The 18168-nt window shown below is 44.0% G+C and overlaps 1 protein-coding gene across 4 annotated transcripts in view; it reads right to left on the bottom strand.

Annotated features, from left to right (window-relative positions):
* Positions 1-18168, bottom strand: part of LOC106584035 (auxilin) — a 56326-nt gene that overhangs the window by 22890 nt on the left and 15268 nt on the right. For 2 of the 4 annotated variants that reach the window (XM_082967908.1, XM_082967906.1), the window contains 3 exons: positions 14436-14586; positions 4946-4995; positions 3117-3265 (listed from right to left, as the gene is read on the bottom strand). In XM_082967908.1, coding sequence (XP_082824034.1) covers positions 3117-3265; positions 4946-4995; positions 14436-14586 — 350 coding nt within the window. The remainder of the gene's footprint in view (positions 1-3116; positions 3266-4945; positions 4996-14435; positions 14587-18168) is intronic. The other 2 variants (XM_082967909.1, XM_082967907.1) reach the window with 1 other exon arrangement.

Below are 18168 nucleotides of genomic sequence, written 5' to 3'. Positions count from 1 at the left end.
GGTAGGCCTGGGTAGACTTTTCTCTCTCTCTCTCAAACATGTTACATAATATTATTGACATAGCATAGGAAACTGTGAAAGTGGATAGGACAATATATATATATATATATATATATATATATATATATATATATATATACATATATATATATATACACACACACACACATACATACAGTTGAAGTCCGAAGTTTACATACACCTTAGCCAAATACATTTAAACTCAGTTTTTCACAATTCCTGACATTTAATCCTAGTAAAAAGTCCCTGTCTTAAGTCAGTTAGGATCACCACTTTATTTTAAGAATGAGAAATGTCAGAATAATATTGGAGAGAATGTTTTATTTCAGCTTTTATTTCTTTCATCACATTCCCAGTGGGTCAGAAGTTTACATACACTCAATTAGTATTTGGTAGCATTCGGGTAGCCTTCCACAAGATTCCCACAATAAGTTGGGTGAATTTTGGTCCATTCCTCCTGACAGAGCTGGTGTAACTGAGTCAGGCTTGTAGGACTCCTTGCTCGCACATGCTTTTTCAGTTCTGCCCACAAATTGTCTATAGGATCTTGGTCAGGGCTTTGTGATGGCCACTCCAATACCTTGACTTGGTTGTCCTTAAGCCATTTTGCCACAACTTTGGAAGTATGCTTGGGGTCATTGTCCATTTGGAAGACCCATTTGCGACCAAGCTTTAACTTCCTGACTGATGTCTTGAGATGTTGCTTCAATATATCCACATAATTTTCCTTCCTCATTATGCAATCCATTTTGTGAAGTGCACCAGTCCCTCCTGCAGCAAAGCACCCCCACAACATGATGCTGCCACCCACGTGCTTCACGGTTGGGATGGTGTTCCTCGGCTTGCAAGCCTCCCCCCCTTTCCTCCAAACATAACGATGGTCATTATGGCCAAACAGTTCTATTTTTGTTTCATCATACCAGAGGACATTTCTCCAAAAAGTACGATCTTTGTCCCCATGTGCAGTTGCAAACCGTAGTCTGGCTTTTTTATGGCGCTTTTGGAGCAGTGGCTTCCTTGCTGAATGGCCTTTCAGGTTATGTCGATATAGGACTCATTTTACTGTGGCATTTGGAAATTGCTCCCAAGGATGAACCAGACTTGTGGAGGTCTACAATTTTTTTCTGAGGTCTTGGCTGATTTCTTTTGATTTTCCCATGATGTCAAGCAAAGAGGCACTGAGTTTAAAGGTAGGCCTTGAAATACATCCACAGGTACACCTCCAATTGACTCAAATGATGTCAATTAGCCTATCAGAAGCTTCTAAAGCCATGACATCATTTTCTGGAATTTTCCAAGCTCTTTAAATGCACAGTCAACTTAGTGCATGTAAACTTCTGACCCACTGGAATTGTGATACAGTGAATTATAAGTGAAATAATCTGTCTGTAAACAATTGTTGGAAAAATTACTTGTGTCATGCACTAAGTAGATTTACATTTACATTTTACATTTACTAGATGCCCTAACTGACTTGCCAAAACTATAGTTTGTAAACAAAGAAATTTGTGGAGTGGTTGAAAAATGAATTTTAATGACTCCAACCTAAGTGTACGTAAACTTCCGACTTCAACTATATATATATATAGTTGACCGCCACAGGAAAGGAAGACCCAGAGTTACCTCTGCTGCAGAGGATAAGTTCATTAGAGTTACCAGCCTCAGAAATTGCAGCCCAAATAAATGCTTCAGAGTTCAAGTAACAGACACATCTCAACATCAACTATTCAGAGGAGACTGTGTGAATCAGGCCTTCATGGTCGAATTGCTGCAAATAAACCACTACTTAAGGACACCAATAAGAAGAAGAGACTTGCTTGAACGGATGATCTCTGTATGTTTGTTCCCACCGTGTAGCATGGAGGAGGAGGTGTGATGGTGTGGGGGTGCTTTGCTGGTGACACTGTCTGTGACTTGTTTAGAATTCAATGCACACTTAACCAGCATGGCTACCACAGCATTCTGCGGCGATACGGCATCCCATCTGGTTTGCGCTTAGTGGGACTATCATTTGTTTTCAACAGGACAATGACCCAAAACACACCTCCAGGCTGTGTAAGGGCTATTTGACCAAGGAGAGTGATGGAGTGCTGCATCAGATGACCTGGCCTCCATAATCACCAGACCTCAACCCAAATGAGATGGTTTGGGATGAGTTGGACAGCAGAGTGAAGGAAAAGCAGCCAACAAGTGATCAGCATATGTGGGAACTCCTTCAAGACTGTTGGAAAAGCATTCCAGGTGAAGCTGGTTAAGAGAATGTGAAGAGTGTGTAAAGCTGTCATCAAGGCAAAGGGTGGCTACTTTGAAGAATCTAAAATATATTTCAATTTGTTTAACACTTTTTTGGTTGTTACTACATAATTCCATATGTGTTATTTCATAGTTGACGTCTTCACTATTATTCTACAATGTAGAAAATAGTAAAATAAAGAAAAACCCTTGAATGAGTAGGTGTGTCCAAACATTTGACTGGTACTGTATACACATATATATATATATATATATATATATATATATATATATACAGTAGCAGTCAAATGTCTATACTCATATATATATGAGTATAGAAAACATTAAGAACACCTGCTCTTTCCATGACATCGATCGACCAGGTAAATCCAGGTCAAAGCTATGATCCCTTATTGATGTCACTTGTTAAATCCACTTCAATCAGTGTAGATGAAGGGGAGGAGACAGGTTAAAGAAAGATTTGTAAGCCTTGAGACAATTGAGACATGGATTGTGTATGTGTGCCGTTCAGAGAGTGAATGGGCAAGACAAAACATTTAAGTGCCTTTGAATGGGGTAGTAGGTGGCTGGCGCACCGGTTTGTGTCAAGAACTGCAACACTGCTGGGTTTTTCCACGCTCAACAGTTTCCCATGTGTATCAAGAATGGTCCACCATCCAAAGGACGTCCAGACAACTTGACACAACTGTGGGAAGCATTGGAGTCAACATGGGCCAGCATCCCTGTGGAACGCTTCGACACTGACAAATTGAGGCAGTTCTGAGGGCAAAAGGGGGGAGGTGTTAGGAAGGTATTAGGAAGGTGTTCTAATGTTTGGTAAACTCAGTGTATATCTGTCTCACCCGGTTGGAGAACTTGGCGCCGCGATAGTTGCGCTGTGACAAGTTGAAGACGGTGTAGTGGTCAGCATGCCGTGAGTCCAGGAAAGAGCGGATGTCCTCCACATGGTTCTGGTTGCCGATCTGCAACGCCTCCGCAGGATATGACATCACTGGCAGGGAACAGAGAAGGAGACATTGGCAGGGGACAGAGAGGGAGACATATGTTCCATCCCAATGACCATAGAGGTGATGATGAGGCATGCCAGGATATACAGTCCAGTACTATTATTACACACTGTCATGGGGTTCCACTTTCATTCCATCTGCATTGTGCAGTATGGAAACCCCTTCAGGGTTATGGACTTGTGGCCATAGGGGTTTACAAACACAAACCAGGCAGGGAATCATACTAATAATTTAAAAGATGAGACTCTTGTACTGTATGTGGTTTATGTAGTTAAAGTTATTCATCTGGTTAAAAGTGGGTTGAAAGTAATGTTAACCACAGGCAGGGTGTGAATTACAGAGTGTGGGGGGGGGGGGGGGGTTAGCTGAGTGAGATGTTAGCTCCCCTAAATGCAACAAAAGTCAAACTCTCTGTCATGGTTTAAACCATTTATTTCTACGTGGCTGCATAAACCGTCTCACTTTCTACGGCATGGTCCACTCAGTGAGTTTGGCCAAGGCTGAGGTCCTTTAAACACATAGATTTTCCTTTGTATTTTCCTTCATTAATTTTCGCCATTTTGCGATATACTGAAGAGCTCAGTGACTTTCAACGTGACACCGTCATAGGATGCCACCTTTCCAACAAGTCAGTTCATAACATTTCTGCCCTGCTAGAGCTGCCCTGGTCAACTGTAAGTGCTGTTATTGTGAAATGGAAACGTCGAAGAGCAACAATGGCTCAGCCGTGAAGTGGTAGGCCACACAAGCTCATAGAACAGGACTGCAGAGTGCTGAAGCGCTAATCGTCTGTCCTCGGTTGCAACACTCACTACCGAGTTCCAAACTGCCTCTGGAAGCAACGTCAGCTCAAGATCTGTTCATTGGGAGCTTCATGAAATGGGTTTCCATGGCCGAGTAGCCGCAAACAAACATAAGATCACCATGCGCAATGCCAAGCATCGGCTGGAGTGGTGTAAAGCTAGTCGCCATTGGACTCTGGAGCAGTGGAAAAGCGTTCTCTAGAGTGGTGAATCACGCTTCACCATCTGGCAGTCCAACGGATGAATCTGGGTTTGGCGGATGCCAGGAGAACGCTACCTGCCCGAATGCATAGCGCCAACTGTAAAGTTTGGTGGAGGAGGAATAATGGTCTGGGGCTGTTGAAGGGAAAACTTAACGCTACAGCATATAATGACATTCTAGACAATTTTGCGCTTCCAACTTCGAGGCAACAGTTTGGGGAAGCCCTTTTCCTGTTTCAGCATGACAATGCCACCGTGCACAAAGCAATATCCATACAAAAATGGTTTGTCGAGATCGGTGTGGAAGAACTTGACTGGCCTGCACAGAGCCCTTACCTCAACCCCATCGAACACCTTAGGGATAAATTGGAACGCCAACTTCGAGCCAGGTCTAATCGCCCAACGTCAATGCCCGACCTCACTAATACCCTTGTGGCTGAATGGATGCAAGTCCCCGCAGCAATGTTCCAACATCTAGTGGAAAGCCTTCCCAGAAGAGTGGGGGCTGTTATTGCAGCAAAGGAGGGACCAGCCCAACACCGCAGGCACCCATGCAGTAAATTAACACAGCTGATGGAATTCATACACAGGCACACGCTCTTTCCTTTCATACAGTTGATCTAGAAGGTACAGTAGGATTTGACAATAATGTGTACTCACCTATGATTCGTGATGTGATGTAGGCAATGTCCAGCTCTCCTTTTGTGTACCTGCAACAGAGAAAATATTTTCTCAATTCATAGAATATGAATAATTCAGATTCTTAAATGTATATGACGCTTCAAAGTAATGGCATTGTCTAGATCACTGTTATTTGTCTACCGTTTTTTGAAGACGTGATTGTTTTTGTCTAATTTGTATTTGAGTGATCCACACACATTTTAACAAGCTGCTGGAGTGAACATACACAGACAGGGATCAATGTCCTTTGGGCCTGTAGCCGAGCTGTCTCGCTGGTATAAAGGATTTGGAGACAGGCGCAGGAATACACAATAGGGATTTTTAATACACCCAAAACAAACACGTATACAGAAACACTGGGCTGTACCCAAACAAAAGAGCGAGGATAAACCTCGTTGAACGACATGGGACAATACCCGTAATACACAATATATAAAGCACGCAGCATCACAGCTGCACCAACGCATAGGTACTCACACGACCAACGGACATGGGAACAATAAATCGACAGGACACAGGTAAACCAAGGGCACACTTATACAATTACTAATCGCTGGGAATATGGGCCAGGTGTGTGTAATAAAAGTTCCGGAGGGATCCGTGACACTAGTAGCCATAGCTAGACAATACAAGCGTCAATACAAGTAACCTAGTGTATCAGGTTTGGGCACTGTTGCTTGCAGTGTATGAAGATGGAGATGACGCCGGAGGGGATGACTGCCATTTTATTGGCACTTAACCAACCGTGCTATTTTGTTTGTTTTTTCGCATTGTTTGTTTTGAACATTATTTTGTACATAATGTTGCTGCTACCATCTCTTATGACCGAAAAGAGCTTCTGGACATCAGAACAGCGATTACCAACCTCGAATTGGACAAATAATTTTTCTTTAATGAGTCGGACAGGAAGGATATGCTCCAAACATCCAAACAGGCTCTCATCCCCGTCATTCGCTGGAGAAAGAAATGGAAAGAGATCGGGGTGCCTTGTGAGGATCAGGCGACGAGTGGCTAATCTGCCTTTGCCATCCGTACTGCTAGCTAACGTTCAATCGCTGGAAAATAAATGGGACGAAGTGAAAGCACGTATATCCTACCAATGGGACATTAAAAACTGTAATATCTTATCATTCACCGAGTCGTGGCAGAACGACAACATTAATAGCATACAGCTGGCGGGTTATACACTGTATCGGCAGGACAGAACAGCATCCTCTGGTAAGACACGAGGCGGGGGCCAATGCATATTTGTAAACAACAGTTGTTGCACAATATCTAAGTAAGTCTCTAGGTTTTTCCTCGCCTGAGGTAGAGTATCTCATGATAAGCTGTAGACCACACTATCTACCTAGAGTTTTCATCTGTATTTTTCGTAGCTATCTGCATACCGCCACAGACCGATGCTGGCACTAAAACCACACTCAATGAGCTGTATACCGCCATGCATGTTAAATGTGCAACCAGAGGGAAAAAAACTCTAGACCAACTTTACTCCACACACAGAGATGCGTACAAAGCTCTCCCTCGCCCTTCATTTGGCTAATCTGACCATAATTATATCCTCCTGATTCCTGCTTACAAGCAAAAATGTAAGCAGGAAGCAACAGTGACTCAGTCAATAAAAAATTGATTAGAGGAAGCAGATGCTAAACTACAGAACTGTTTTGTTAGCACAGACTGGAATATTTTCTGGGATTCTTCTGATGGCATTGAGGAGTACACCACATCAGTCACTGGCTTCATCAATAAGTGCATCGATGACGTCGTCCCCACAGTGACTGTACGCACATACCCCAACCAGAAGCCATGGATTACAGCCAACATTCTCACTGAGCTAAAGGGTAGAGCTGCCACTTTCAAGGAGCAGGACTCTAACCCGGAAGCTTATAAGAAATTCTGTTATGCCCTCCGACGAACCATCAAACAGGCAAAGCGTCAATACAGGACTGAGATCGAATCGTACTACACCGGCTCTAACGCTGTGGCAAGGCTTTCAAACTATTACGGACTACAAAGGGAAGCACAGCCAAGAGCTGCCTAGTGACACGGGCCTACCAGACAAGCTGAATAACTTCTTTGCTTGCTTCGAGGCAAGTAACACTGAAACATGCATGAGAGCATCAGCTGTTCCGGACGACTGTGTGATCACGCTCTCCGCAGCCGATGTGAGTAAGACCTTTAGACAGGTCAACATTCACAAGGCCGCAGGGCCAGACGGATTACCAGGATGTGTACTCCGAGCATGCGCTGACCAACTGGCAAGTGTCTTCACTGACATTTTCAACCTCTTCCTGTCTGAGTCTGTAATACCAACATGTTTCAAGCAGACCACCATAGTCCCTGTGCCCAAGAACACTAAGGTAACCAGCCTAAATGTCTACCGTCCCAAAGCACTAACGTCTGTAGCCATGAAATGCTTTGAAAGGCTGGTCATGGCTCACATCAACACAATTATCCCAGAAACCCTAGACCCACTCCAATTTGCATACCGCCCCAACAGATCCACAGATGATACAATCTCTATTGCACTACATACTGCCCTTTCCCACCTGGACAAAAGGAACACCTATGTGATAATCCTATTCATTGACTACAGCTCAGCGTTCAACACCATAGTGCCCTCAAAGCTCATCATTAAGCTAAGGACCTTGGGACTAAACACCTCCCTTTGCAACTGGATCCTGGACATCTTGGCGGGCCGCCCCCAGGTGGTAAGGGTAGGTAACAACACATCTGCCACGCTGATCCTCAACACGGGGCACGGGGGCCCCTCAGGGATGCGTGCTCAGTTCTCTCCTGTACTCCCTGTTCACTCATGACTGCACGGCCAGGCATGACTCCAACACCATTATTAAGTTTGCCGATGACACAACAGTGGTAGGCCTGATCACCGACAATGATGAGACAGCCTATAGGGAGGAGGTCAGAGACCTGACCGTGTGGTGCACGAACAGCAACCTCTCCCTCAATGTGATCAAGACAATGGAGATGATTGTGGACTACAGGAAAAGGAGGACCGAGTACGCCCCATTCTTATTGACAGGACCATAGTGGAGCAGGTTGAGAGCTTCAAGTTCCTTGGCGTCCACATCCCCAACGAACTAACATGGTCCAAGCACACCAAGACAGTCATGAAGAGGGCACGACAAAACCTATTCCCCCTCAGGAGACTGAAAAGATTTGGCATGGGTCTTCAGATTATCAAAAGGTTTTGCAGCTGCACCTTCGAAAGCTTTCTGACAGGTTGCATCACTGCCTGGTATGGCAACAGCTCGGCCTCCGACTGCAAGGCACTACAGAGGGTAGTACGTACGGCCCAGTACATCACTATGGCCAAGCTTCCGACCATCCAGGACCTCTATATCAGGCGGTGTAAGAGGAAGGCCCTAAAAATTGTCAAAGACTCCAGCCACCCTAGTCATAGACTGTTCTCTCTGCTACCGCACAGCAAGCGGAACCAGAGCGCCAAGTCAAGGTCTAAGAGGCTTCTAAACAGCTCCTACCCCCAAGCCATAAGACTCCTGAACATCTAATCAAATGGCTACCCAGACTATTTGCATTGCCCTCCCCTCCCTCTTCTACGCTGTTGCTACTCTCTGTTATTATCTATGCATAGTCACTTTAATAACCTACATGTACATATTACCTCAATTACCTCAACACCGGTGCCCCCGCACATTGACTCTGTACCGGTACCCCCTGTATATAGCCCTGCTATTTTTATTTACTTCTGCTCTTTAATTATTTGTTATTCTTATCGCTTACTTTTTTTTTAGCTATTTTCTTAAAACTGCATTGTTGGTTAAGGGCTTGTAAGTAAGCATTTCACTGTAAGGTGAATTCGGCGCATGTGACAAATACGATTTGATTTGATTTGTAAACGTAAATCCACTATTCTAGGCCAATGGTCTGTTAGTGAAGTGCTGAGGTGGATGAGAGCCATATGGCCCTGAGGGCTTCCCATCCTGGCCCTGCATAGTTATGCAACAGCCCAGCCACCTGGGTAACCCGAGGGAGGGATGAGAGGAGGAGAGGAAAGAGGGGAGAGAGGCTAGGAGGAGGGGAGGCGGGGACAGGAGGAAGCATCAAGTGGGAAATACTCATAATGAGGAAATTGGACCAGCAGCAGCATTCTATTTTGACATAGTGTTGTGTTGTGCTCTCCTACAGCATGAACAGGATTAAGACTATCTGGCTAATCTGGCTAGTGCTAGCTCTACTAACTGTGTCTGCAGGCATGCAGAACTGGATTTGGCACTGTGGCTGCTACGTAGGCCTTTCTGGCTAGCGCTAGCTCTGCTAACTGTGGCTGCTGCATAGCCCTCTCTGGCTAGCGCAAGCTCTACTAACTGAGGCAGCTGCATAGGCCTTTCTGGCTAGCGTTAGCTCTGCTAACTGTTAACTCTGGCTGCTACAAGTCTAGCTATAGAGCTGGCTCTGCTAACTGTTAACTGTGGCAGCTACAAGTCTGGTTATAGTGTTAGCTGTACTAAATGTTAACTGTGGCTGCTGCGACCTGGTCATAGCGTTAGCTCTGCTAACTATGGCTGCAAGACTGCAGAGCCAGCCCAGGCTATTTTGAGCAGGATAAGCAGGTGTCATTTTGCATTGCGTGAGGGCAGCAGTGTTGTAGCATGCAGATTAGAAGCCTCTGACCTATTCTGGCTACATGCTGGAGCATGTACAGCCTGCCTCCCCTCGAGATGCCGATAAGAATCGCTACAGTAGGCTTGCCAGTATCTTGTTGGTGGGGGAGAGGTAGGCTTAGCAAAGAGCTCTGTAAATATTTTACATATTTTGTTATTTTTAAGTGTTTTTGTATAGAATTTTTTTGCATGAACTTTTCTCATTTTTGATAACTTGTTGATAGATGAACTGAAATATCTGGTGGTGACCCACAGAATTGCAGGACTGATTATGGCAAGTCCATTTCTATTTGGCTTGGCTAGCTTGCTAGATTGCTAACATGATTTAAATGATGCAGCAACACCAGATCAACAGCGCTGGCTTTTTAGCACCCTGCCCCAGTTCCTAGAGGGACAGCGGTGTGAGGGGATGCTGAGGCTCATTGGACCATTGTTGAGGTGTGGGGGTCTTACTGGGGCTTTTACAGTCGCTGAAGCATCACCCAGGTGGGTACTACATTTCAGTACTGGACGATCCAGCCTACCCATGAAGGAGGAGCTGTGACTATCGAAGACGACAAGGTGCCCGTTGAGGAGCTCTGTGGCCTGTCTGTTAGATGTTTCTAGCTCCCTGAATGACTGTACCATCTACTCTCCCTCTTCATGATACTACTTTACTGATCTGCCTATCATCTAACGATGTGGAAGACCATCGCCCAAACATTGCCAGATCCCTATATTTGTTTTGTTAAATTGTTTTTGGTTTATTTTTAAAGTGACTTTAGGATTCTACTTGTAATGAACAGTGCTATTTATAATAAACATATTATTATTATTAGAGGGTAGGAGAGGGGTGGTATATACACACACACACACACACACACACACACACACACACACACACACACACACACACACACACACACACACACACACACACAAGTGTATAGGCTACTGTGGGCCTATATTCTATACCCTGCTATAAATATACAAACATTAATTAGGCCAGGCAAGCTACAGCTACCCGTGGCTGTATTACATTAGAGACATTGGAGCCATGCTCTAACAGTTGAAGCGAGTCTCCTGTGGCTATACCTCACACGCTCAGCAGTGTGGCGACAGCACAGCTGTGGCGTTTCCCGTCATTTCCTGTGGTTACTGTGACACGTTGCAGAGACCACAGATAGGGTTTGTCTGTAAATAGAAGGTTCTGATTGAGAGGAATAGGTCATCATAACTTATGAGTCATGTGTTTTTAGAGAGAGAGAGAGAGAGAGAGAGAGAGAGAGAGCGCGAGACAGAGAGAGAGAGAGAGAAGAGAGGGATAATATAGAGGGGAGAAAGAGAGGGAGGAAATGAGAGAGAGCGTGAAAAAGAGTGAGAGAGAATGGGAGAGAGGAGAGAGAAGAGAGCGAGAATATAGAGGGGAGAGAGGGGGAGGAAATGCGAGAAAGAGAGAATGGGAGAGAGAATATAGTGGGGAGGGAGAGGGGGAGATAGGGGGGAGGGAATGAGAGAGAGAGAGAGAGAGAGAGAATATAGTGGGGGGGGAGAGAGAGAGAGAGAGAGAGAGAGAGAGAGAGAGAGAGAATATAGTGGGGGGAGAGAGAGAGAAAGAGAGAGAGAGAGAAAAAACAAACACCATTATAAATATAACTATTTATGTTTATTTATTTTTCCTTTTGTACTTTAACTAATTGCACATCATTACAACACTGTATGACATTTGAAATGTCTTTATTATTTTGGAACTTTGTGAGTGTAATGTTTACTGTAAATGTATTATTGTTTATTTCACTTTTGTTTATTATCTATTTCAGTTGAATTGGCAATGTAAACATGTTTCCCATGCCAATAAAGCCTCTTAAATTGAAATTTAATTGAAAGAGAGAGAGAGAGAGAGGGAGAGAGAGAGAATATAGAGGGGAGAGAGGGGGGGGATGAGAGAGGGGGAATGAGAGAGAGAGAGAATGGGAGAGAGAAGAGAGAATATAGAGGGGAGAGAGGGGGGGTGAGAGAGAAAGAGAGAGAGAGAGAGAGAGAGAGAGAGAGAGAGAGAGAGAGAGAGAGATGAATGGGATGGTGGAGCGGGCCAAGGACACACTGCCTTTCAGACCAATACAACACTCAGTGAAAGCAGAACAGAACACAGCACTGCAGAGACTGCCTGTCACAACTGCATGTGTTCTAAGGAAGACAGCTTGCACACAGCTGATTGAATGGTATTTCATTTGACCATGAATCAAGTAATTGACTTTGTTTCAACAAATTCCACTAAATCTTGGAATATATCAGATGTACACCAGATACCAGAGGCACATTCTAATCACTGTAGCTTCCATGGCTTTGAAATAGCTAGCTGTAGTGGAAGCTATAGATAGGGACTAACTATAGATGTAGTACACACAGGCCACACCTACTCTACTATACAAATGGCAGGTCAACAGTAACTAGCTCTAATACACAGTACCAAACTGACAGTAGTGTACACATGGCCTGTTTTGTCTGGGTGAAATGAATCCCTGTGTATCAGCATTGCTCTAGGTATCTTGCACAATAAACCGCTATCAATTATTCACACAGGAGAGGAGAGGAGAGGAGAAGAGAGAAAAGGAGGGGAGAGACGAACAGAAAAGGGAGGAGAGGAGGAAAGGATAGCAAAGACAAATAGGGGAGAGAATAAACAAGCTGAGAGGAATGAAGTTGAGATCATAGGAGAAGAGGGGAAATAACAGGAAGGGAAAGGAAAGGAGAAGGGACGAGACGAGACAAGACTAGGCAAAAGATAACCGTATTAGCAGCAAATTGTGATCGACCCGCTGAATCAATATACCCCAGCTCTGCCCTGTCCCTGCTCTGTAACTGACACCGTTTCAATGTGGTCCAGAGAGACGGCAGAGGTTCTGTGTGTGTGCGTGTGTGGCAGGGTTAAATGCAGAGTGTGTGGACAAGGAGGCATGAGTCTCAAGAGGCCTGCTCACTGTCTGACGGTACAGAGGCTCCTTTGTGTGGCCAGTGCAGACGCCTGCGCAGAAAGAATGTCATCTCTCTCAGGACCCAGCGGTGCCAGACTCGGTAGCCTCTCTCCCTCCTTCCTCTCCCCCTATTACCCGTCATCCCTCCACACCCTTCCCACTGTTCCTCCAGGCCTCTCCATCCATTCATCTGCTTTCCTTCCCTCACACCCCCTTTAGGAAAAATCTATTCAGCCTTTTTTGTCAGCTATCTATTTTACTCATATTTTATCTCCGTATACAGATACAATTCAAAGAATAACTCTGTCTCTCACCAATTGTATTAAGTGTTTTCCCATTGTGCTGTAGTGTACAGCCATAGAGATTTATCTAAGTGTCTAAAACAGGGCTCTTCCAACCCTGTTCCTGGAGAGCTAGCGTCTTGTCGGTTTTACGCTCATACCCTAATTTACCCCACCTGATTCTAATAATTAGCTGATTGATAAACTGAATCAGGTTAGTTACAACTGGGGTTGGAGCGAAAACCTACAGGTTAGCTCTCCAGGAACCTGGTGGGAGAGCCTTGGTCTAAAACCATGTGTAATCAGCCCAGTCATAACTACCCCATTCCATATTTCACAGGTCAGGAAACCACGGCAACCACAGAGGACAGGTAAACATCTCAGCTGGATGACAACTGACGCTCCTCCCTTCACACTACCATGTTAGCTCCCAGCAGGCACGTAGAGGCCTTTTCTCAATTCGATTTGCTTAACTCCTGTATCCTCTCTCCGTCCTCTCTCGCCTCCTTTTGAAAAAGGACAACGGTAATCGAGGAGAGGTGGCGAGGTGAGGGAAAGTGGATGAAAATGTGTTTGTATGAAATGAGACTCTCCTTCTCCACTCACGCGTCATCAGGCCAATTACACTTACAGGGATGGATCGCAAAACAAACATGTGAAGTGTTAAAAACAAATGAAGTTAGCTATGTTAGACATTTTATAGATAAAACGATAAGTAGCATATTGTTTTTAGATGTGCGCATGCTTCTCTCCTCCGACAAAACAAAAGTGGACTCAAAGTGGGTGTGGCAGATTTCAAAATGCTTCCGCGAAGGACTCAGATAGGATACACATGACTATCCTCGATGAAAGGTGGCTATCGAGGAGGGGAGGACACTCTTCCGTGTTCGTCTACTAATGAATTGACACTCTCCTCGACCACTCGACCACTTGAGGAGAGAGCAAAGGCCTGAGATGTCTGCTAGGCCCAGCCTGAGCGCTCCTTATCGGGGAAGGCATAGTGTCGTTCACCTCTAGGCTAGCCTGGGAACCAGAACTGGGTCAGAGTTGGGTGGGAGGAAAAGCCTGTGAAATTTCTAGCCCAAAACAACTAGACATCATGGCATGGAGGCTAGCCACATGTCACCGCACCCCTGCCAGGGAGCTTCAACATGGGGCACAGACACATCATATCTCCCATGCCAGACCCACCCTTGCGAAAAAAAAAAAAGATGGCAGTCGGAGTGCAGTATAACTGCAGTATGCTGCAAATACTTCGTCCACATTTTTTTTACTGCAGTAATTTGGCAGCGTAACTGCAGTTACAGTGCAGTATAACTGCAGTTCAGCTGCAGTATACTGCAGTTATTCTGCAACTACTGCGTCCAGAATACTACAGTTGCTGCCCTTTTACTGCAGTTTTTGTAAGGGCAGAGATGGGTGGTGTAACAGGTTAAGGAAGCTAGGGTTCAGGAAATCAAATCACAATTTATTTAAAGTGTATTTCACTAGGTCTCAACACACTTAACAGAAAAAGTTTTAATTAAAAGAGAATAAAAATTCAAATGAGTCAGGGGTAAAGGGATGGGGGGTGATTTTCAGGACTTACGTGGCCACCTGGTGCATGACTTTAGTGGAGGTGTCTTTGAGTGTGTCCTTCAGGTTGTCCTTGAAGTTGCTGAAGAACTTGCCGGCTCCGCCTTTCACCATATCCAGCAGCCCTCCGCCATAGTTGGCATCCATATCTGGAGATGGAGGACCTTTACAATTAAGAATGACGAGAAACACACACTGAGGATGAAGACAAAGACAGACAGACATGTAGACGCATGTAGAGACACAGTATATGGAGCACAGCACAGACAAACAAAAATACCTAACAACATGCGTGTCTTTCATCCCCAATGGCCGACAAACAGAAACAACATCCAACATATAATATAGGGCTGTCCCCGACTAAAAAAAATCTTGGTCGACCAGGAGTCGTCTGTTCTTTCGACCAAACGATTGGTTGACATTTTAAAACGTGTATTTTTCCTCATTTGTTTTAAGAACAATATTCCCTATTCCCTTAACCCTTGCTCTCTTCACGTGACACGCATGCACTTATTTTAGAATAAGGCTAAAGAAGTTGACAAGATGGGGTCAGCCCTAATATAACAAGCACACTAATTGGACCGATAAACTGTTCGAGAGAGAGAGCGAGAGAGAGCGAGAGAGAGAGAGAGAGCGAGAGAGAGATGCAGTCAACTCTGGTACTGTGCTAGTTCAAGAGAAAGCCCTCCTCTTGGACTTTACCCAAGTCCTATATCTGATTCAGCAGCCTGGTCTAAACACACTCCTCCCTTCCCCACCCCATCCATCTGCACACAGCACATGGCACTGGGCTAACACTACCACTGCCAGTACCACTACCACTACCACTACCACTTCCACTTCCGCAACCACTACTCCTAAATGTGTTCTCTGAACATTCTTGTAACATCAGGAAAATGTTTCTTGCACAAGTGGATCGTTTTTGTGTTTTGGGAATATCCCAACCATGTTCCCACCAGACTCTTCCCACAGCCTAATGAAACATTCTGGGAACCTTTAAAGAACAGACTAAATGTGTTCTAGGAACATTCTTGCAACATCAGGTGAATGTTTTACACAAACATTCTATAATCATCGGCACGACTGGACAGTTTGTGTTGCAGCGCCCTAACGAATGTTCAGAAAACTTTCACAGAACCAATTTTGGTTTGCTGGGAGGTCTCCTGATCTCAACAAGATTTCTTAGATAAAGAAATGTAATAAAAAATAAAAATAAATACCACTACCACCACCACTACCTCTAACACAAAACTCTGAATCACTCAGATCACACCAATAGGAGTTATTAGGGAGTAGTGATCAAGGGCTGTAGGTCTATGGCTCTTTACAGAGAAATCTACATAACTAAATCTACACAACTAAATCTACATAACTAAATCTACGAGTTTATCAATCGGGCAAAGTGGGCAATTAAGCCTCAAAAGGGGCTCCATTCTGGCATCTAGGAGGGACCTGTGTGTGCACTGACTGCATTTATTTGAGTTGATTGCATCACATTTTATGGAGTCTCAGAAGACAGGAAATCCATCATGAAGGTAAAAATAACATTTTGTGAGAATTCCTACTGAAATGGAGGGCTGCCTTTATGTCCTGCTACTAGTGTGTGTGTGTGTGTGTGTGTGTATGTGTGTGTGTGTGTGTATTGGGGGAGGGGGGAGCTCTGGAAGCTTATGGAGGTCAAATCGAGCTATGTACGGCGTTCCCGTGGGCCTCCCAAATGTTTTAACAATACAGAGGGCTCCACATAGTGCCGTATAGTGTCTTAGGTCTCTCTTGTCGTGATGTGCGTTTAGTCCATATTTTTATTTTATTTGTAATCCCACGTTCCTGCAAGAGGCCTTTTGCCTTTTGTGAATAACAATTTGTTCTTAACTGACCTGCCTAGTTAAATAAAGGTAAAATAAATAAAAAAAATTGCTCTGCATTGACATGATTGGTTGTGGGGGTACATCCTGTATAAACAGAAACTCACTTCCTTGACAACTTTGACAAAAGTCTATCAAAACAGGTTCACAAATAAAATACATCTTTATGATACTTCGTGTAGGGATTTCAAAGACACAAAAATGAGTTTGATCTCCTGGAAAAAGATCAGGGAGGTAATGGGGATAGATGCCAGTAAAGAGATCAATGGAATGCAGACCGTGGGGAATAGCATGGTGCTGAATTGGCGCACATTCAACAAATCTGATCTAACAAAGTGGATATTTGTCAAATCTGTCATGATTGATGTATTGTAACAGGCACACAATGTAGTTACTAAAATCAGATTTTTATATATTTGGCTGTTTTGGGTTTTGAAGTCCCTTTTCAGGTTTAGAAAAAGAGACTGCTAAATGCTAACTCCGGTTCGTATAAGCTGGTAGCATAGCTAGCATACAGAAATCGGTTGTGGTAGTCAAAGGCGTTTTTTACTGTATTGATTGATGACGATGACATGAAAATATATTGGGGTTGACACCCATACAAGCGTTATAGTTCCAATTTCTACCTCAACCTAGTGTGAAATACACATGAACAATAGCCTAAATGTAGACAAATTTGCTGGGGGGCAATGGGGAGATTTGGGATGGAGATGCAGATGGGAAAACGGTTCAGCCTTTTTACTTAATGTCAAGATTTAAAATTGATATCAGTCAAAAGTGTGATTTGTCAAATTGAAAATGTAACTATGAGTCATTGATTCTTTGAAAGTATTTGCACAAAGATCTTTTGGATGGATCTAGAATCAAATCAAATAAATGAGCACCATGTGAAGTTTATAGAAGCATATCAAATTGGGTGTCAAAGGAAAGCTAAGAGTCTATATTTTTGAGAAATTAAGGCATACAGCGCATTAGGTATTCGGACCACTTGACTTTTTCCACATTTTGTTACTTTACAGCCTTATTCTAAAATATAATAAATCGTTTTTTCCTCTCATCAATCTACACACAAAGCCAGATATATATATTTTTTTCCTGGAAATGTCACATTTACATAAGTATTCAGACCCTTTACTCAGTACTTTGTTGAAGCACCTTTGGTAGTGTTTACAGCCTCGAGTCTTCTTGCATATGACGCTACAAGCTTGGCATACCTGTATTTGGGAAGTTTCTCCCATTCTTCTCTGCAGATCCTCTCAAGCTCTGTCAGGTTGGACAGGGAGCGTCGATGCACAGCTCTTTTCAGGTCTCTCCAGAGATGTTCGATCGGGTTCAAGTCCAGGCTCTAGCTGGGCCACTCAAGTTCATTTAGAGACTTGTCCCGAAGCCACTCCTGCATTGTCTTGGCTGTGTGCTTAGGGTTGTTGTCCTGTTGGAAGGTGAACCTTTATCCCAGTCTGAGGTCCTGTGCGCTCTGGAGCAGGTTTTCATCAAGGGTCTCTCTGTACTTTGCTCCGTTCATCTTTCCCTCGATCCTGACTAGTCTCCCAGTCCCTGCCGCTGAAAAATATCCCCACAGCATGATGCTGCCACCACCATGCTTCACCGTAGGGAGAGTCGTCTTGATTACTTTCTTATGTCATTCTCTCTTGCACTAAAAGTTTAAAAAGTGTTGATAGGGGACAGAATGCAGTCGGACCATCAAATAATTGGCATATACAGTGGGGCAAAAAAGTATTTAGTCAGCCACCAATTGTGCAACTTCTCCCACTTAAAAAGATGAGAGAGGCCTGTAATTGTCATCATAGGTACACTTCAACTATGACAGACAAAATGAGAAGAATAAAAATCCAGAAAATGACATTGTAGGATTTTTTATGA

This window comes from Salmo salar, chromosome 23, assembly GCF_965601325.2.
Source record: "Salmo salar chromosome 23, fSalSal1, whole genome shotgun sequence".
NCBI lineage: Eukaryota > Metazoa > Chordata > Actinopteri > Salmoniformes > Salmonidae > Salmo > Salmo salar.
This window is presented reverse-complemented; position numbering and strand designations above follow the sequence as displayed.